Source organism: Carcharodon carcharias, chromosome 6, assembly GCF_017639515.1.
Source record: "Carcharodon carcharias isolate sCarCar2 chromosome 6, sCarCar2.pri, whole genome shotgun sequence".
In the NCBI taxonomy this organism is placed as follows: Eukaryota; Metazoa; Chordata; class Chondrichthyes; order Lamniformes; family Lamnidae; genus Carcharodon; species Carcharodon carcharias.
The window spans coordinates 82,243,824-82,264,877 of NC_054472.1; the positions used below are offsets into that span (position 1 = coordinate 82,243,824).

Sequence of the window (21,054 nt, forward strand, 5' to 3'; positions counted from 1 at the left end):
ATGAAGGATAGGACTGGACTATAATCTTTACATAGTTCATAAGCTTTTATTTTCAGGGACACACATTACGAATTTGCACCTCACAGTAACAGAGAAAACAAAGTAGAAAATAAACCCAGCATCCATAGTTTTAGTCTGTTCCTATGCGAATCCTCAGTTCTTGCCCAATACCTGAATACAATTAAACATTCAATTTAATAAACAATTAACACAATGATGGTATTGTGCCAACCTCAGTGTATATAGTGCTGTTTTTCTTTCGCTGTTATGATGTTGATGGCCATGTCCTCCAGACTTAGTAGTGCTGTGGGAGGTCCTCCTCCTCTATTTGAGGCCTCTCTCTGATCCCGTGCCAGCATTTTCTGCAAGAAAAACGAAGCAGTTTAGTGCGTACCCAGTTGAAGGGTTTTGAAAACATATGAAGCAGTTTATCAGAGAGTGCATGAAGAGGCATAGAAGCTATAGGCAGGACTTTGCCCTTTGTGTCAGGGTTCCGGTTCAGTGTCAAATGGAGTTCACAACTCTGCACTGTGTGGGGAAAATGTCACCCAGCAGTGATTTTCTAGAATTGACCAGAGGGTGGGTCCCCTGCCCAATTAAGGATGGTGGACAGGTTCTGAAGCTGGGGGACTAATAGGAGGCCCTCCAGCTTGGAAGAACCAGCAGCCTGCCATTTTAGGTAAAAGGGGCTGGCCTAGTCCAGTCGGTCTCTGACAATAGGCCTCTTTAGGCTTGAACTATCCTTAATTGGCTACCCATCACTTGCAGGTAAGTAGCCCTGTCAGTAGGAAAATAACCCAGGGGCAGGATAGAGCTAACAAACTAGCATGCTAGCCAGTGGCCCTTAATTTTGCTCTCACCAGTCTCTGTGCTTGTCCCATATGGGGCTGAAAATCTTGCAAGTAGAATGTAGTGCAGTAAAGTATTTCATTGTGACTGGAAGAGAGCATTGGGAGGAGAGGGAAGGATAATTGATAGCACCGAGGCTAAACTAAGATGCTACAAGAACTTATACAGGAGTCTCATGAGATATGTCCCTCCAGGCAGGTGAAGCAAAACCATCCTCTGATAAATAAACTCAAAGGTGCGCATAAAACACCTAACATTCTGCCAGGGACTTAACTATTAATGTTCTAACCCTTTGTGTTTAGACTAGCTGAGGCTACGGCAGTCTTTCTTCATGGCTCCCCCATGCAATGCCCAGTATTGGAGTTGATTGAACACCTCCCAGAAGCTTTCAGAGTAAGTTAATTTCTGTAATGGTTTTAAGAAATACAATGTATATGGGTTAGGCTGTTTGTAATGATTTTAACAAAGAATTTCAGATAGCTTTGTTGCTGCTTTTGGTTCCCCAAAGGTGGAGCATGGTTTTCTTCTGTAAGTACCAAATTGTTTTAGTTAGTTAATAAAATGCATGCTAAAAATTTGCATGCGTATCTCAATGCTAAATTCTTCCATGCCTTACAATATTCACAAGATTAATGAGTGTGAGATTGCTTGGGAGCTGGAGTCCCGCCATTGTGTTAAGGTTATGCAGAGCCTTGATCTTGGTCAATGACCATGAAAGATTATGCAGGGTCATTGGGGTTGTCACCATGTGAACGGACTAAGTATCACAGAATCGCAGAACTGTTACGATGCAGGAGGACATGCAGCCCACCGTGTCAGCACAAGCTCTCTGAATTAACAACTTACCTAGCTGTATGCTCCCACCTTCTCCCAGTAACCCTGTACATTCTTTCTTTTCAAATAAGTCCAATTCCTTTTTGAATGCTTCAGTTGAACCTGCCCCCATCACAGATGCAGGCATTTCATTCCAGACCTTAGCCTCTCGCTGCATGGATAAGTTTTTGCTCATGTCGCTTTTGCTTCTTTTACTAATTACTTTAAATTTGTGCCCTTTCACTCTCAATCCTTGAACAAGGGGAAACAGTTTTTCCCTATCTATTCATCTACTATCCAGATCCCTCATAATTTTGAACACCTCTTTCAGATCTCCTCTCAGTCTTCTTTAATCCAAGAAAAATAGGCCTAACTTCTTCAATCTATCTTCATAACTGAAGTTCCTCATTCCTGGAACCATTCTCGTGAACGTTTTCTGCACTCTCTCCAATGCCTTCACATCTTTCCTAAAGTGCAGCTCCCAGAATTGGATGCAATATTCCAGCTAAGGCCGAACTAGTGACTAATACAAGTTCAACACAATCCCCTTGCTTTTGTATTATATGCCCCTATTAATAAATCTCAGGATACTATTTGCTTTATTCACCGCGCTCTCAACCTATCCTGCTGCTTTCAATGACTTATACACATATACACCCAGGTCCCTCTGCTCTTGCACCTCCTTTAAAGTTGTACCCCTATCTTATACTGTCTGCCTATGTTTCTTCGTGAATCACTTCACATTTCTCTGCATATAACTTCATCTAATACCTGCTCGGTCACCCCACCAATTTGTCATTGTTCTGTTGAAGTTTTACACTATTCTCCTTACAGTTCACAATGGCCAGAAACTTACCCGTGTCGGGCGGGCTGGCAGGAGTGGACGGGGCGGGGGGGTGGGGGGGGTGGGGGGTGGGGGGGCATGGAGCCGATCCCTGCCTGCGTTTGGCTGCGTGCTGCCATTTTATGTGGGTGGGCATGGCCAGTAGCGATCAGTGCTACCTGTGCAGGTGGGGGGAGGAGGGAGAGTCGGGGGCTGTGCTCTTTCATGCGCATACACATCATTTTACGCACTTACGTGTCGGGCCTGTCCCCGCATCCTGACGTCAAAACTCTGGCCAATGTTTCAGAATTTTGTATCATCTTCAAACTTTGAAATTGTGCCCTATGCACCAAGGTCTATGCCATTAATATATATCAGGAAGAGCAAGGATCCAACACTGCGCCCTGGGGATCTTCACTACAAGCTTTTCTTTAGCTCGAAAAACTTCCATTAACCACTACTCTCTGTTTTCTGCTGCTCAGCCAATTCCGTATCTCTGTTGCTACTGTCCCTTTTACTCCCTGAACTATAACTTTGCTCACAAGTCTGTTGTGCAGCACTGTATCAAACTCCTTTTGGAGGTCCATGTATACCACATCAACAGCATTTCCATCATCAACCCTCTCTGCTCCTCTTCAAAAAACTCCAGCAAATTAGTTAAACATGATTTCCCCTTAAGAAATCCATGCTGGCCATCCTTAATTAATCTATGTTTGTCCATGTGACAATTAACTTTGTCCAAACTATTGTTTCTAAAAGCACCCTTTTTTGAACAAGGGTGTAACATCTTCAATTCTCCAGTCCTCTGGCACCATCCCTGAGTATAAGGAAGACTGAAAAATTATGGCCAGTGCCTCTACAATTCCCACTGTTACTTTCCTCTGTATCCTTGGGTGCATCTCATCTTGTCCAGGTGCCCTATCAACTTTAAGTAGATAACCTATTCAATACCTCCTCCTTTTCAATTTTTAACCCTTCTAGTGGGTGCCTGGACCTGTACCCCAGTGCCAAGAGGTCAACTTGATTTGAGACTTTACCTTATGATATGTCACTTCTCCCTTCAGTGCATTGGTCTATGGGACTATGTCCATTTATATAAAGTCTTGGTTTGTAAAGGATAGAAAAGGCATGGAATGGCCATCCACTAAATTATTGGAAATGTTCCATTTACCTTCCACATCCACTTGTGACTGGATAGCACCATATGTTTTTGGCCTTCTCCTCTATGTGTGCATGGCAGGGTGTGTGCAGTGTTGTAATAAGCGTTTAAGGGATTGCAGCATTACATCACTAGAAAGGAAGTGTGTCATGCAATCCAGTCTTGGGCAAGCATCTTCTGGTCAGCAAGCATGGCCGGGGCCCACTCACCGACGCGGGTTGACATCAGGCGTGCATCCCGACATCAGCCCGCGTCATTTAGATTGTCAGTTTGGTGGGCACGCATCTGACTCGGCCTACTGAGGTCATTAAAAAACAAATTAAACTCATTAATGGGCCTGCCCAGGTGGGCTTATCAGAAAACATGAAACCTCATCCAGGGGCGGGATGAGGTTTCAGGAGTGATTTTAAAAAATGCAGAATATTTTTACAATATAAGTTATGGACATGTCCCAGCTCATGTGACAGTGTCACAGGAGGAGACATGGCAAGGAAATTTTTTTCTAATCTTTATTGAAAGGTTTGAATCAGTGCCGATCTCCATGAGGCAGCACTTTGCCTCAGGGAGATCTGTATGCTCTTTCGTGCACCTGTGTGAAAGAGCGCACTCCCGGATGAGGGAATCTCCCCAACCCGCACAGGGAAGGCATAGCACTTCCTGGCGCATGTCACACTGGGCGGGCCTTAATTGGCCAGCCCACGTAAAATGGTGGCATGCTATCGGTCGGGAGTACTGATCAGAAGTGTGCCAGCTCGTGCCCGTTCCTGCACTTCACCCCCAATGGGGGGAGAATATTGACCTTGGTTTCACTTTTGCTTTCAGTACATCACAATACACAGTTCTGATGTTGTCAAGTTTTCTCTCCTTGTATTTCTGTTTACATGTGCCTAGTCTTAATAAATGAATCCACAATGTGTTTACCCAATCCTTCATGAGTGCTTGTGGCTTATATCATTATAAAAACACAACATGCAGGAATTAATGCAATCTCACATTTCCTTCCATTCATTCTTTCCACTGTTTTCTGGGACATTGTTTTGATGGAAGAAATGCAACATTCTTTCTTTTTGGAAGTTGGATAGTATGTATGCCAGGGTTAGCTAGTTGTTACTGTTTGCCAAGTTCTGCTGCTTCTTGTTCCTCTCTGTTGGGATTTCAGAAGGAACACACATCAATGTTACTTCCTCTGCACTGTTGGAGAAGCGGCATATCATAAGGTAAAGACTCAAATCAAGCTGCCCCATGGCACCTGGGTACAGGTCCAGGCACCCACTAGAAGAGATTAACATTGAAAAGGAGGAGGTATTGAATAGGTTATCTGTATTTAAAGTTGATAGGGCACCTGGACAAGATGAGATGCACCCAAGGATACAGAGGAAAGTGACAGTGGGAATTGTAGAGGCACAGACCATAATTTTTCAGTCTTCCTTATACTCAGGGATGGTGCCAGAGGACTGGAGAATTGAAGATGTTACACCCTTGTTCAAAAAAGGGTGTTTTTAGAAACAATAGGTTGGACAAAGTTAATAGTCACATGGACAAATTTGGATTAATTAAGGAAGGCCAGCATAAATTTGTTAAGGGAAAATTATGTTTAACTAATTTGCTGGAGTCTTTTGAAGAGGTAACAGAGAGGGCTGATGATGGAAATGCTATTGATGTGGTATACCTGGGCTTCCAAAAGGAGTTTGATACAGTGCTGCACAACAGACTTGTGACCACTGTGTCCTAACGTAGCATATGTAATTAACCCCAACCCAGGATTCTCAGGGCTGGATTCTCAGTGGGGTCTATGTCTGGCAGGAATCTTGCTGATAAGAACAACAACTTGCATTTATATAGTGCCTCTAAAGTAGTAAAATGTCCCAAGGTGTTGCACAGGAGTGTTATCAAACAAAATTTGACACCAAGCTACTAAAGTAATATTATCTCAGGTGACCAGAAGCTTGGTCAAAGCATTAGGGTTTGAATAATGTCTTAAAGGAGAAAGGGGATGTAAAGCAACAGAGGAAGGAAATTCCAGTTTACAGCCTAAACGGCTGAAGGTACAACCACCAATGATGGGTTTTTGGAAATTGGGGATGCACAAGAAGCCAGAAGTGGAAGGGTATAGAGATCACAGAGGAATGTAGGGCTGGAAGAGGTTATGGACATAGGGAGGAGTGAGGCCATGGGGGGATTTGAACACAAATTTTAAATTTAATGCATTGACGAACCAGGAATCAAAGAATGGTATCGATTTGACACATGAATGGACTTGATAAGGAAACATTTCTGTATTGGGATATGTTCTGTGTTCCAATTCAATTACAATTATTGTATAGAAAGTGTGTTTTAAAATATTTTAAATTATCAAATTAGTTTATTTCACAAAGATTAGCTTCAAGGTTAATTTGCGAACCATCATGGACATATTTGATACATATTTTGATTTTGTGCTACATAATTGAGTTTTGAATATTTGAAGCAGCTGAAGATGAATCAAATACAAACTATTAAAACTATTTTGTGGTTCTGTGACATTGACACAATTGACTCTATCTGAGATATATAATATTCTAATCATTCCTTTCTCTTCTTCTTACTCAACTTCAACATTGTCTAAGGTTCCTATTTTATTATCCACCCTATTGAACTGTCTTCCTCCCCCAAAATCACACGTGTTTAGAATTCTTTCTTTATATTGCTTTCATTTATAAACTAATTGCTCTAATCTTTCTAACAGTTTAGTTACTCATGGCATGTATAATTGTATGCTGCTACCTTGAAATTTTTACAGTTTTTTTAGGAGACTTTTGCATTTATTTTAAGGGCCTTTTGGACAGATGCATGACAGAATCATCAGAAGACAGGAAAAGCAAAAACTTCTCAGTAAGTGTGCATCTTACCTGAATCTATGGCCAGCTATATTATGATGCCATATCGGGTAAGGAGCAGTGAACTGGTTCCTCTTTATTCAGCTCCCTCAGTTGGTTGCAACAAAGGTTTTTTTTTTAATTATTTTCCCCATAAATTCCTTTTCCAATCCAAATGTATTTGCTTGTTAATAATATGCCAAGCAAACCAGGTTTTCTTGAGTCGAGAAAATATAATTAAAAATGTGACGACACACACAGATCTCAGAAGTAAGAAATGTTAGAGTCCAAATAGAAGGTAAAAGAATATATGAATAAGTCTTGTGCTTGTCCTTGAGGCGTAGATTGTTGAACATTGTAGCTATTGAAGTAAGCTGATTTCCTTTAAAATCCTAGAGTTGGATTGAAGGTCAGATAACTGCTCTTCACTGGAGACAATATTGGCTTTAGAGGAAGAGAGAGAGAGAAAAAGATAGAGAGAGTCCTTACTGCTCTCTTCAGCAGATTTTCCAGATGACTTTTCTTTTCTCTCCGTTTCTGGCTTGGCAAAACCAGTTCTTAAAACTTCTGTCTGTATACTCCCAGAAAAAAATTTGATTAACATGTCCTACAGTCATTGCTGTAGAACAAGTAATCACATTTTTGATTTTTCATCTCAGAAACTTTTGACACATTTCAACATAGTAGGAACCAACAGGAGATGGGGTTATTTCTTCTTCCACAGGGGCTTTTGTATGTCTGTTAAGTTAAGCTGGTTAGCAGTTCCCATTGTCTTGAATTACAATTGATTAAAATCCAGCACTTTGCATTTTTAATACCTTCTTTTCAAGAGTCCCTTTTTGAAATGGACCTTTACACCCCTAGGTGTGGAATTTCACGAGCAACATGTCAGCAGTGCAATCCATATAGTAACTTTCCAGAAAACGTCAACTTATAATTTCAGACATCAGGTGACTTGTGGCAGCTATTTTTGTGACTTCTTGGATTTATTGAAAAAAAAACAGGCCCTTCTTAAACAGTTCAATGTGTATTTGGTTAGCTGGTGAAGATATAGGTAGATCTCACTCAGTCACAATTTCCCATCGTCATGACATACCTTTGACTTCATATTATTTTATTATACAGATTGAATACGATTTCAGATATTTACAATGTCCACTTAAATACAAAAAACAGCGAAAAGAGGAAAGAAATATTCAATACACCCCACTAACAGCTTTAAATGTAAGTGTGCCTTTTTGTATCTGGTAGTTAGGTATAATAATTAGTGAATGAGTGCACCCCAGTAAAAATTGTCTAGTTAGATTTCAGCAAAACTTGATAAGGTGCCTTACAATTGTTTTCGCTACAAGTTAGAAAATCTTATCGAATCAGAGGGGTGCGGAGATGGGGGGGATGGAGGTGGGGGAGATGCTACAATGGGTTAAGACTTAGCTGAATTCCCGTAGGCAAAAAGTTGTTATTCATGGCTGTAGATCTGCTTACAAGCTAGTTACTAGTGTTGTCCCACAACTGGCTGTGCCAATCAATTGTAGGTTTTCACCTGAATAGGTCCTAATTACTGCGAGTAGGTTCTGGAGGCCTGCCAGGAGCACTGACATTCCAGCTTATCCCTAGGTGCCCGCCTCAAGGCAGTTAATTGGGCCCCTTGACACATTGGGAAATTGGAGGCCGATTGTAAAAACTCCAGTCAGCCTTTTCAATCGCTGCTCAAAAAGGCTCATAATGAGCCTAATTGCTTGCCTGGACATGGATGGATTTCCTGGGACCCAAACACTTGACATAGTGAATACAGTAAGGAAGCCAGTACACCAACCGGCCTTACAATTTTCAGTCCGCATCTGCCTCCATTTCTGACATTGGTGGGGGGGCCTGAAAGTTCAGCTCATGATGTTAAAACCAAACTTTACGACTGCGCTGTGGCATTGCCTCACCTGGAACTGTGCTGTCATAACATCATACCAGAATTTCACAGCTGGTGCAGTTGGCCCAAGATCCTCGCAGGTAAACCTGGAGAATATACCAAATCACATCTTACGTAAAAATTTCAAACATGCAAGAAATCTAATTTTTTCTTTATCACATCATCATTGATAATCAACTCTGAAAGTACAAACTTAATATAACTGTTACATCTGTAATGGTAGCAAGTTCAAGCATAACATATGAGGTTTATCTTATGGGTCACATATGTAAACACTTCATATCTTTCATGGCAAACAGGGCATGAATCATAGAGAATAATTGCATCGGTTCATCTAATTATTTAAACAGCCATTTTGGTAACTGCTGGTTATTAATTTTTAAAATTGATTTTGTTGAGGTGCTTCTGTTTTATTTTTTAGGCTATGATACACTTCAATCGAGGAGAACTTTTGAATCATCCAGTTTGTACACAGTTTCTTAAAATGAAATGGTATGCAGGGGGTTGGATTAAGAACAGCTTATCAAGGTGTCCTGGTATAATTCTTTAGCATGTATGCATTGGAGGTTCTTAACTGAAGCTTAGAACTATCATTAAACACAAAATTGAGTGTTGCTAATAAAAGACATTTTGTCAAAGATTTTTGTTTTGCACTCATCAGGACAATCACAAGAATACCAACGTCAGAGGAAGCAACAACTTTATGCTGTATGAGAAGAGAGCACTGATTTGTTGGCAAGTGGACACTGGTTGAATGTGCAGCTGGTGTGCGACCACAACAAATGCACCCTGCAGGTGTTCGCACATTTCCCTGGGAGTGTCCATGACTCCTACATTCTTAGTCAGTCACAGATCTCTGACATCTTCCAGGATCCACAGAGGCTGCAGAGAATGGCTCTTCAGGTACAAGAGCTACCCGCAGAGGATGTGGCTAATGTCACCCCTGCGATGGCCTCAGACTGCAGCCGAGTGAAGGTATAATAAGGCTCATGCTGCTACTCGTAACTTGGTGGAGTGAACCATCTGGATGCTGAAAATGAAGTTCCGGTTCCTGGACTGGTCTGGCAGTGCCCTGCAATATAGCTCGCAGATGGTGTCATGCATTGTCGATGCCTGCTGTGTCCTTTACAACCTGGCACTTCAACAGGGAGAGGAGCTGGCTGAGGAGGAGATGGGGGAGCTGGAGGGCTTCTCCAATGAGGAGGCCGTTGGTGGGGATGAGGGTGAGGAGGTCCTGAGCCACCTGCCTTTATTTTGTGCAGGAACCAAGGTTTCACATCTGAGTGACACAAACACTGCTCATCAGAACAAGGAGCCATAGGTAGCGAGACATTCTTAGGAATTTATTTACAATAGTGAGCATCACGTACAAGTGATTAAGACCCATGCCCAGGCTGTGTAATTACATCTTCTTAACCTGCCTAACCCTGCCACTACATCTTGATGCTTTCCCAGAAAACCACAGCGGAGCTGGAGGCAGCCTGCTGACTGTCACACCCTGTCTGTGATGGTCTTGGCGGGTGTCCTCTGGAGGGCCGAGACCAGCAGGGCTCCGGCCTGTTTTTGGGGTCCTGCTGTTTGGCTGTGGCACCCTCCTCGGCCTGTGGAGCTGGAGCTGCTGGGGTACAGGAAGAGGAGATTTGGATGGGCCGGATACTTCCAGAGTCACCTGGGTGGATGGCCCTAAGATGTGCACCCACTGATCCTCCCACCAATGGGTGACTGAGGGCACCTGGCTGACTCTTTTGGGAGAAGGGGTGGCTGAAGTGAGATTGGGTTGCCTCTTGCGTATACACTGTTGGAGGCCAACTATGGTGTTAGCATAGAGTTCAGATCGCACAGCAGTGCAGGGACAATGTTCTGGACCAAAGTCTCCATGGCAGCCGCCATCCTACCTTGACCTTGGTGCATTGGCATGCCAGCACTATCACCTCAGTCTGAAGGTGGACGAACTTCTCCATCATGCTTTGCAACCTGAGGAGTGCAATGGACATCCCTTCCTGATCTTCCCGAACTTGTCTTTGCGGCTCCAGCAACTAATGTGTGACCAAGTCCAGAGGCTCGTCATCTGACTCGGACTCAGCTAGATTCCTAGCCTCCATCAATCCTCTGAGTGCCGGAGACCTGGGAGGTTCCTACCACCACCTGCTATAGATCAGACAGAGCAATGTGCTCACCAGATTGTGATCCTGAGGCTACTCTAAAGCTAGGTCCCACCGGGGTGTGTGTCTCTGCGTTGGTGGAGGGTGTGGGTGAGCGTTGTGATGGGTTTTCAATGAAGGTGCCTTCAGATTCCTCTTCAGATGTTTCTTCAGAGCTTGACTGGAGGCCCTGGGTCGAGGACTCTGTTGGCTGTTTCCCAGGTTTGCTTACAAAAGCAAGGAGAGATAATTAGTGCAAGGCAGGGGACTGCGCAACAGGAGACATCACTCACATCATGGCTGTCTGATGGATGTTGCACTGCTGGACCCTCACTTGGTAGAGCACAGCTGACCTCACCATCAGCACAGGAAAGGTCCAGATCCTCGCCAGCCAGCTGGATGGCTCTATTTTCAAAGTCTGTGAGGATCTTGATTTCAGGCGTTCCTCCACCAGTCTCTGACCTCTCCCTCTTGTTGTGTGCTATCTTGTCCAGCATGAATAGAGATGGAGGGAGTGTAAGCAGGATGCCTGCCAGGCCAGATGATAAGTATGCCTGGCATGTGTGGGTGGTGAATGGTCCCATATAAACGGGGTGCGGACAATAAAGGTGTGCTTGAGAGAGTGAGTGGTGATGTCCCCTGAACTGGCAGTGAGTGAGATCCCTCTGAATGTGTGATGGGTTTGTGAGTGTGTGAGTTGAGAGTGATGAGAAGAGTGACTTACCCTGGCAGAATGGGGGAGATCATTCATTCTTTTTTGGGCCCTGGGTGGCTGTCCTCATTTGTAGGGCATTGGCACTGACCACCGCTTCCATCACCTCCCAAGCTGGATTAGTGATGTTGCTGCCTATCCTGTGGTCAGAGCGGGTGTAGAGGACATCACAGAGGGCCTCCGCTGCATCCAAAAATGTGCTTGAGGGACACGTCATTAAACTTGGTGAGGTGGTGGGGGAGGCTGCAGTATTCTTGCCTTTCAGGGCCATGTCTCCTTTGCAGTAGTCCTAGGCTGGAAGCACTGAGAAGTATTCATGTGCCTGTACTTTAAATATGGGGCCTGGCGTGATGAAGCAGCGAGGTATGGTGTGGTGGGCGATTGAGATTGAAATGGCGTGTTTCCCAGGAATGTATAATTAATGAGGTGGGATTGGGACGATACGGCATGAAATGCCACCATTGCGGCCGGCAGGTGAAACATCTTTTTTTTTCTGCCCATTATTACACTTATTGCAAATCTGGGACAATTCCACCACAGTGTCCAACATTAGATGTTATTCTAAGATTGGAATACATTTTCTAAATAATCCTCAGTGAATTATGCTGACAACCAATTTAATATTGTCACTCAGGTTCACTCTGTGGTGTGTTTGTGTATACTGTAAGCTACAGGTATTAATACACAAGGCCCTGTTCTTTGTAGACAGAAAGAACATATAAACACATTGTGCCTGTTTCAGCTAAACAAAATGAGTGATAGCCATTCGCTTGTTCATTCCTCAGGGCAATGCCTTGACCAATCAGAGTCAGGCTGCCTGGTTTAAATTTCAAACAATGTCTGGCAGTGAACTGTCAGTTACCATCAACTGATGCATTCTCCATGGCAACGCCTCTACCAATCAAGTCCGCTTGCCAACCAATTTGCACTCTCTTCTCATAAGTATAAATTGTTGTTCCATTTACATTTGGTATTCTTGTGAATTGTCCTGATGATAGACAGCTTTGACAAACAAGTCTCTCTTTTCAGCAATACTTAAGTTCTGTACTACCAAGTGACTAATCATCACATTGTTAAAAAGACACTTTATTAATTGCCAGATTTAACAATCTGTGACAAGTTTAATGGACAATGAATATGGAAATAATGGGGAGGCTAAGATTGAATGCAGTTTGTGCAATTAGCAAATGGTAGAGTGGCATAAACAAGGTTTTGGAAATTCACAAATCCTAGCGTATCTCTCAATCTTCTGAACTTGCTGGATGTTTAGCTCATTAATAACAACATGTCTTGCTAACAGATTGTTGTTTTTCCAATAATCTTCTGGTACATTAGTCTGCTGATCAGACCAATACCATTAGAGTTGAATGTCCTTTTCACAGTTTTGATCACAATTATTGTCTAATTACAAAATGAATTACAAATATCATAGTTTAATTCCTCATGCACATATATAAATGTGTTACCTAGTAATCTCCATTCGAGGGAAAGGATGGTTTTGTTTCTGTGGTTAGTTTTGATATTTACAAAAGACTAATGTATTTGACTTCTTTCCTTAATAGGCAGGCATATGGACTTAGAGCACATGTCATTAACATGGCTCTCTATTCAGTATTACTTCTATCATTAACGTTCCTCATTATTGTTTCACGAGGACATGCTTTTGACAATGAAGAACCGAATACCTTCAATTTTACTCAAACAGTGATAGGGCCCTGGAAGGAATATCAGGTCTGTACATGGGAAAGCCATTCTTTAGTTCTTTATGCAAGATAGAGATTGTTAATGTATCATTTAATTTTTCCCAGGCCCTGATGAGTCAACAATATGATATAATTCATAAATATCTGCATATTTTGCCCAGCTTATTCTGTATTTTCTTCATTGCCTCTTTGATTCAACACCCTCTCCAAGTTTAGTATCGTCTTCAAATTTGCTCACTTTGCATTGACTTCCTGAATCCAAGTCATTTAATGAAATTAGAACTAGTTGTGATCCCAGTTCTTCCTCCCACTATGACATTTTTCTAATAAGTAGATGTTGCAGTAGGTTATTGTTGTGTGAGTAAATCTCAAGTTTACTGCTGATCATCTTTTCCATTATTTTACATGGCATGAAATTGAGTCGAGTGAGTTTGTAGCAGCTTGTGTCTATTTTGTCACTATTTCTGATCATGAGCACCACATTAGACTTTTCCAAATTTTCCAGTGTACAGGTTACCTCCTCAGTTCCCAATGCCTTACTAATTTACTCCTCTTTTAGCATATTGTGATAAATACTATTTGATTGTATAACCTGCTCCTTGTTGAAGGAAAATATGTCCAATTTTCTATTCTCCTATTCTGAGGACAGTTTTGACATTAGCATGGGCAGATGACTGCTGAGATCACAGTTTGCCCCCTCCCTGCCCTCTCACCCAATAATGTATTTGGAAATTGGGTTGGGTGTATTCTGAGAAGCTGATCCAATACTATTAGCTTTCTTCCCCCACCAAAGTTGAAAGTTACCTCAGTGACACATACTGGGATGAGTTCCCATTGGCTCTGCCTGCTGATATCTTGGTCAAGTTGCCATTCAGATGTGTGAGCCTAAGTAGTGAGTAGGCACCACAGCCATGGATGATTCTATCATTATATGACCTCCACACATATATATACTTTCCATCAAGTGCCATTGGATAGATAGCAAATAGAAAGGAATCCTGGATGATTTCTCCCCTCTCTAGTCAATTGAAGTATTGACTCACTGGGATCATCTAAATCAGCATTGGCTGGGGTTGGAATTTCATGTTTCCCACATCCATTAGATTCAGTTCCAGCTTAAGAAATGCATTTACTAGTGTAAGAGCAATGTAAGTTTGATCTTCTAAGACAATCACATGTTGGGTGGCGGTTTAATGTTCAAGACCATACACAACGGAGTATAATGGTTTCACCCTGAGACACATTAAGACATAGCATATGGAAAAAATAACAGCCTCAATATTTCATTTTAGTAACATTCACTGTGCCATTCATAGAGTGGTGATTGTGGCTTATTTATTCCAAGTCAAGATTACAGTGTTCGGCTTTTGCGAATAATTAGATGTGCGCAAATCCCCTTAGGTAAGGATATTAAATGTTGTAGATTTGCAAACCTTGATTTGTTCATTAACACATGTCATGCCCCAGTATATTATGAACTTTCAGTCAATACCTCTAAAACTGAACAAGACTATTAAACAGCTGCTGCAAATCTTGTGGCTGAGATGCATTTGGCGGTCATCTGCTTCATGGATGTTCTCTTGAGGGCACCTCGAGGGGCTGCTGCTCCTGTCCCTGTCAGTGGACACTGCTGCACATCTGGTCCCTCAATCAGAGGGGTGAAGGAGGCCAAGGATGATGAGAATGCACCATAAGGAGGGGCATCCATGCTGATCTCCATGACATTCTTGGCCCTTGCAGGGTGTGCTGGGTGCCTGGTAGAGGACATCAGTTGGGGCGGGGCTGGCATCTGCTCCAAGGATTTCCACCACCAGCAACACTGACTACTCCATGTGACCCAGCTTCTCATGGACCTCATGGGCATCAATGCATACTTCCTGCCCCATCACTTGATGTGACACTCACAGACACCAGGTCAGATACGGCATTGGACATACCTTGGAGGCTTGTATTGGGATCTGCATGTGGTGAATCAGCAGACAAGTGTGGGCAGCAGTCAGGCCAGGGGGAAAGAATGGTCTAATTAACAGCCACTGGAGGATGAAGTCACAGACAAGTTCTTCTGCAGAGAATTCTGATGATGGCTTTGATGGGGTGACATTGAGGTGAATGCTGATGAGGGCACACACTGAGACGCTTGGTGCATTGGATGGCCTACCAGACAGCCTCCTGTTAAGGAGCACAGAGGAGGCTGGTTCCACATTGGCAGAAGGCATAGAGTTTTTCCTCTCCATAGCCTTTGCTTTATCTCCATGTTGTGTTGTAGATGCAGAGGCACTGCTGCTCTCATACATGTTGCAGCCTTTGTGTGGAAGGGTCATCAACTCCTCTGACCTCCTTGTGAGGATGCAGTAATACTCTCTACCAAATCTCACATCTCACCACAACACCTCCAAAAACACTCCATTCCAGAGGACTTTGCAACAGCAGATGTTCATGTAGATCACCTGACCTGCAAGTTGAGTGCCTGGCCCTTTAAATAAATTCGTTGCTGGATATCCTCTTGCAGCCGTGTGCATGTTCTTAGACGAGTGACAAGCAAATATGTTGAGTGGACCTGTGTGGTCCAAGTTTGTAAATTGTGTGTCAAATCAGCCAGTACAGCTGTTCAATGTCCTGATCTTCCGATTGGAAAGTTTCTGGAACATGCATGACATGCATGACATTATTTCAGAGCAGATGGAGGCATGTGTGTCTCCCTGGGAGGACCTCTGGCTTCTGTAGCTCTCAATTTTGGACCTTCGACCTCTGGAAAAGTTGGGTAAGGTGCACAGAATTTTCTGTTCTGAAGACTAAGTGTGTCTGGAAAATCGGTGTTATTCCTGGTGGGCGGCGGGGTGGGTTCTCATGTCAGATCGTCCATTTTTCAGCTCATTATTTATGCATCAATGAGCAGCTCATCAAATCTCGTGGCAGGCTGGGCTGGGATTCGTCAACCTTGCCATTACCTCATGGGGTCAAAGGTCTGGGCGCCAATTTAAATAGCACCCACACACACATCCACTTTCTGCAGCCCAGGGCTTGTTGTGACAAGTGATGGCACCCAGAAGAAACAAGTTCTCTGCCCTGAAGCTCTGTGACAGTTCCATGGAGAGAATCCTCCAGGCAATCCAGGACTGGCGGGAGGTCCTCTATCCCAGATATTCCAAGCTCACCTCACTGCCTTGTGAGGAGGTCGCTGGAGAGGTCAGCACATGTAGGACACAGAAGAGGATCGCCGTGCAGTGCAGGAAGAGGATGAATGATCTCATCTGCTCCACCAGAGTAAGTCAACCTTCTCCTCATTCACAACTTACACTCTCATAAGGCCATCAGGTATGCAAAAGGTTATAGTCCACAGGGATCTCGCACACTACCAGCAGAAGGGACATCACCACTGATTTTCTCACACACACTGTAACATTACCATCTCCTGTGACATCCTGCACAAGTCATATCTTCAGCCCTGGCTGGGGACCACTCAGCACATACAGTAGGTATGACCTGCTCTTTCATCCATGGTGCTCACAGTTTGTCCATCTGTACCTATGCAGGACAAGATCACCCACAACAAGAGGGAGAAATCCCAGGCCGGAGAGGGAATGTTGGAGTTGAGGCCACTCGCCCACTGCAAAGAGCAGGCAGCAGAGCTGGCTGTTGAGGGCAGGTCCTGGGCGGAAGGTGAGATTGGCAGCTCCCAACAAACCAGTAAGCATTCATGCAGTAGTCATCAGCCACCCACAGACACTGTGAGTGTTCTTTAATGTAGGTGACTGTCTAGCCAATCACTAATTATCTCTTCTCTCTATTACAGCCACCAGCAAGAAACAGTGGAGGGACACCACCAGTAAGCCCATCAGCCCCGGCCCCTGGAGCACCTCAGATGGGGATCCTGAGGAAGCATCTGAGGAAGACCCATCACTGCGTTCACCCGTACCCTCCACCAGCGCAGAGACACACATCTCAGTGAGACCGGGTTCTACAGCAGGTTTGGGGTCACTATCAGGTGAGCACAGCACAGAAGCGGGTCCACTGAAGGTAGGGGCAATGACAGCCAAGCTCTCTGACACTCGGAGGATGGCTGGAGGCCAGGCCCCTGCTCAGTCCAAGGCCAATGACGAGCCTCTGGAATCAGCCCTCAGAGAAATGTTGCAGCTCCAAAGACAGGCAGGGGAACAGCAGGCAGGATTGTCAGAGGCTGTCACCAGATTAGAACAAAGGATAGAGGGGCTCACCCACATTCTGTCTAATGTCATATCTCCGAGCTGTGAGTGTTTCAAAGTCACAACTGGAAGGGTGGCATCCACCATGGAGACCCTGGTGCAGCAGTTTCTGCTGGATATATGCTTGAACCTACACAGCTTTGCCTTAGCCATGAGTGAGATCCATTGATGCCTAAGCAAGAGGGGAACAGGGCAATTTGACCTCCCTCCAGTTTCCCCCTTCTCCTTAAGGAATCAAAGAGAGATCCTGGGGCAACCACAGGGAGCAGAAGCATTACTCCAGGGGCCTCTACACAGGACACTCCAAAGGTGTCCAGCCACTCCAAATGCCCTCTGCCTGTGACCCTATCCACTCCAACAGGTCAGGCTGAGGAAGACGCACCTCACAGCAGGAGATTGTTAGCAGATGGGGCTCTCCAGGCCTTAGGCCTCCAGAGGTGAAGATCACCTCAGACAACAGGGCGTAGCAGTCAGCAGGCTGCCTCCACCTCTTGTGGCTGTCTGGGATGCACCTAGACATAGTGGGAGGATAAGAAAAATTAAGAAATTCTGAGAGCACAATGGTTGGCACAGGTGATCAGTCACTGTATATACTCTGCGCATGTGTAAATCTATTTTACTTTTCTATCTTAAAGCCTCAGCTAGTGAATGGCTCCTTCATGTGATGAAATGTTCCAAGGTCATCCAAGTGTAGCAGATGCTCCCTTCCACCCTGCCCCCCCATTTCCTCAAGTATCCCCCATCGTGTCCCTCAGGTCTATGGTGTCTCACTCAATCTCAGCTCAGTCAGTCACCTTTATGTCTACAGAAGAGACATCAAAAGCCAGTTCCTGTGTAAACATGGTGGTTGGGCAATGCATGCATAAGCCTTGTGTCAGATGATCATGTAATGTGGCCTCATAAGTATAGATCTGGGAAAGTTTTTTATTCTCCTGATGCTGTTGCACTGTAGTCTGTTCTCTGTGGATGTTAGAGGTTTTAATGGTGACCCACCTTGGAGTCATTCCAACCAATCGCACTTTCAATGGCCTCCATGTAATTACTGGTAGGTTTTGGTGTGGGCCACAGTTTAAGTAATCATTGGGAATCTTAGCCTTTCCTGCCAGCCTGCAGCGTTAACTTGTGACCATGTTTAAAGATTGCCCCTATATTAGTTCTCACTCTCCACCTGCATGGTGCACTTGACGACTCTTGAAATGTTTGCTGGACAGTCATGACTATGTGATGTTATAGGTGTGTGCCTAGTCTCATGATGCCAGTCTATTCTGTGTGAGGATGTTAGTTCGCACCTGAAGGTCTGGCAAGCCTGACGACATAATCCCTGTGCTTGCTCTCATAAGTTCTCTGATTGTGACAGTGCCATCAGTGTTTTGGGCTTCCTGATACATATGTGGGGACTGTAATGGGAATCAGAGTGAGCTGCAGTACATCTGTTGTGTGGTCTCTAGTATAAATGAAGACACTAAGTAATTCTTAAATCTGTGTCGAGACTGACTAAGCCATGCTGCTCTCAGAGTCCATGGCAATGCTGGACGTGAACTTGGGAAGCTCCTGAAGAACGCAGGGTCATGAGTACTTGTCAATAATCGCACGATGGTCCTGCTGAAGCACTCTCTGTACACACAAAGGTAACCTGACTCACAGGCTCACTTCCATGCTGTAGAGTGACAGATCACAGCATGCTGAGGAGCAATCTCATCCTGGGGCTGAGTATCAGGATGAGGCCTGAACATTATTCTTGCGTGAGAGATGGCATTTGGAGAGATGCCACTATCTGGATTTAGATCAGTCCTCAGACGGTCAAGTGATAACCAGTGACTGATAATTGTTCTCCTTGAGGCACCTTGCAATGCTCCAGGCAATATACCATGAGTGCAGTGATGTTTGCAGTGCTGCTCCTGTCTCTTGAAGGCTGCCATAGGCAGTGAAATGTCTGTTTGGTGCTTGGAAGGACTTCAGCATGTCTACTTGCTGCAGATTGAGCTCTGGTGAAGTTTTTATCCCATTACAGAATGTCCACATGCTCCATAGGCTGCCTAGCCTTCTCAGATGAGGCCATTGTTATGCACGATTGTGACTACTCATTCTGAGATTGATGTCCTTCATTGACATGTTGAGTATAACAAAGAAGATGCTTGTGTCCACCCTGCATCAAAGAGACAAGAGAAATGCACTCGTATGAGCTAGTCTTCTTCATCATCTTGGAACCTTGTCGCCATAAGGGCCTCACAGGTATGTTTGCCATGTCTGCCCTGGTAATGGCTTCTACCTGTGGGGCATCATCATCCTCACCCATTTCTATGTCATCCCTTTTGGTGTCCTCTTCATTGGAGGAGACATCCAGTCCTCCATCTCTCCATCTGGCTGTGCAGCAAGCCATGATGATGTGGGACACTCACCCTCTGCCTGATTGATCCAGACATCTGAACTGCATCCTCAACATGCCAATAGCCTGCACAATTAAGGAGCTTGTTGCATATTGACCCACATTGTATTACCCCTCTGAAGCACTCTGTTCCTGCCAAATGGGCATCATTAGCCATGTCTTCTGTGGGTAGCCTTTATCACCAGTGAGCCACCCCTAAATATGCTGAGGGCCTTCAAAGATCTGTGCCACCTATGAGTGACTCAAAATGTAAGAGCCATGTGAGCCAAGCATAAGCCCTGCATAATCTGCTTTTGATAATCACAGATCACGTTGAGAGAGTGGAAGTCTTTTCTATTGATAAATCTCACTGGCTGCTGCCAGGGAGCTCTTAAGGCCACATGTGCACAGACATTGGCATCTTGCAGTTGTGGGAATCCAGAGGCTGTTGCAAATCTCGCTGCTGTGGCAGCCTGGCTGGTTCCATCCAGGGAGAACTGGACGTAATTGTGTGCCTTATTGAAAAGGGCATCAGTGCCCTCCCTTATGCATTTATGAATGGAGTATTGTGATATTCCATCGAGATCCCCAGTGGAGCTCTGGAATGAGCTGCTTGTAAAATTGTTGAGTGAGGCAGCCACCTTTAAAGCCACTGACAATGGATGGCCTCCCAGTTCCTGAAGTTCCTGCTGAAGAATGTGGAAGATGTAAGCCACCGCATCCCTTGATAAGCAAAGACACCTATGGCATTGCCTCTTGCTCATCTCCAAGGTTGAGGCGCATCTTCGGCACATCCTGGGTTATGCCAAATGCCTCCGTGTTATTGGTCTCTCCTCAGCTTCTGAGTCTTCATGGGTCCCCCACTGGCCCATGTTCCTCAGGATGAGACTCTTCCCTTAACCCTGCCAGACAGTGATGGGCCCTCCTCCTCCTCAGTTGCATCAAAGCCATCAAGAAGGCAGCGTTACCTGCAGCCTGCATTCTGCACTCCTCCTTGGATCTGTGGAAAAATAGATGAGAGACATGACTGCACCTCACCTTGCAAGGAATACCTTCCATCACCAAGCTAGGGAGTCATTGTGAAGCCCTTAGGCTGGCCTCATTCTAGGCGTTCCTTCCTTTGCAGCCGAAGAACATCCTGAAGGATCACAGGCAGCTGAGCTCCCAACCCCACACTCCCCCCAACCTCCACCATCCCAACCAACTCCCCCACCGCCCCAGGCATGACAGTGTATTTACAAAGAGAATTGGATCTGGGTGATTACAGCCATGTGCTAACAATCTCAGCACATTGTATTACCCCTCTGAAGCACTCTGTTCCTGCCAAAGGGGCATCATTAGCCATGTCTTCTGTGGGTAGCCTTTATCACCAGTGAACCACCCCTAAATATGCTGAGGGCCTTCAAAGATCTGTGCCACCTATGAGTGACTCAAAATGTAAGAGCCATGTGAGCCAAGTATAAGCCCTGTCAGGCTGTCTCCTCTGGAGCAGACTAGAGCCCAGCCTT

At 44.6% G+C, this 21,054-nt stretch overlaps 1 protein-coding gene across 1 annotated transcript in view; it reads left to right on the forward strand.

The window, feature by feature from the left end:
- The window catches only part of trpa1b (transient receptor potential cation channel, subfamily A, member 1b), a 198,160-nt gene that overhangs the window by 131,460 nt on the left and 45,646 nt on the right, over positions 1 to 21,054 (forward strand). Inside the window, exons 20-24 of the mRNA XM_041189261.1 lie at positions 1,152 to 1,242; positions 6,456 to 6,515; positions 7,625 to 7,723; positions 8,845 to 8,915; positions 12,839 to 13,007. Coding sequence (XP_041045195.1) covers positions 1,152 to 1,242; positions 6,456 to 6,515; positions 7,625 to 7,723; positions 8,845 to 8,915; positions 12,839 to 13,007 — 490 coding nt within the window. The remainder of the gene's footprint in view (positions 1 to 1,151; positions 1,243 to 6,455; positions 6,516 to 7,624; positions 7,724 to 8,844; positions 8,916 to 12,838; positions 13,008 to 21,054) is intronic.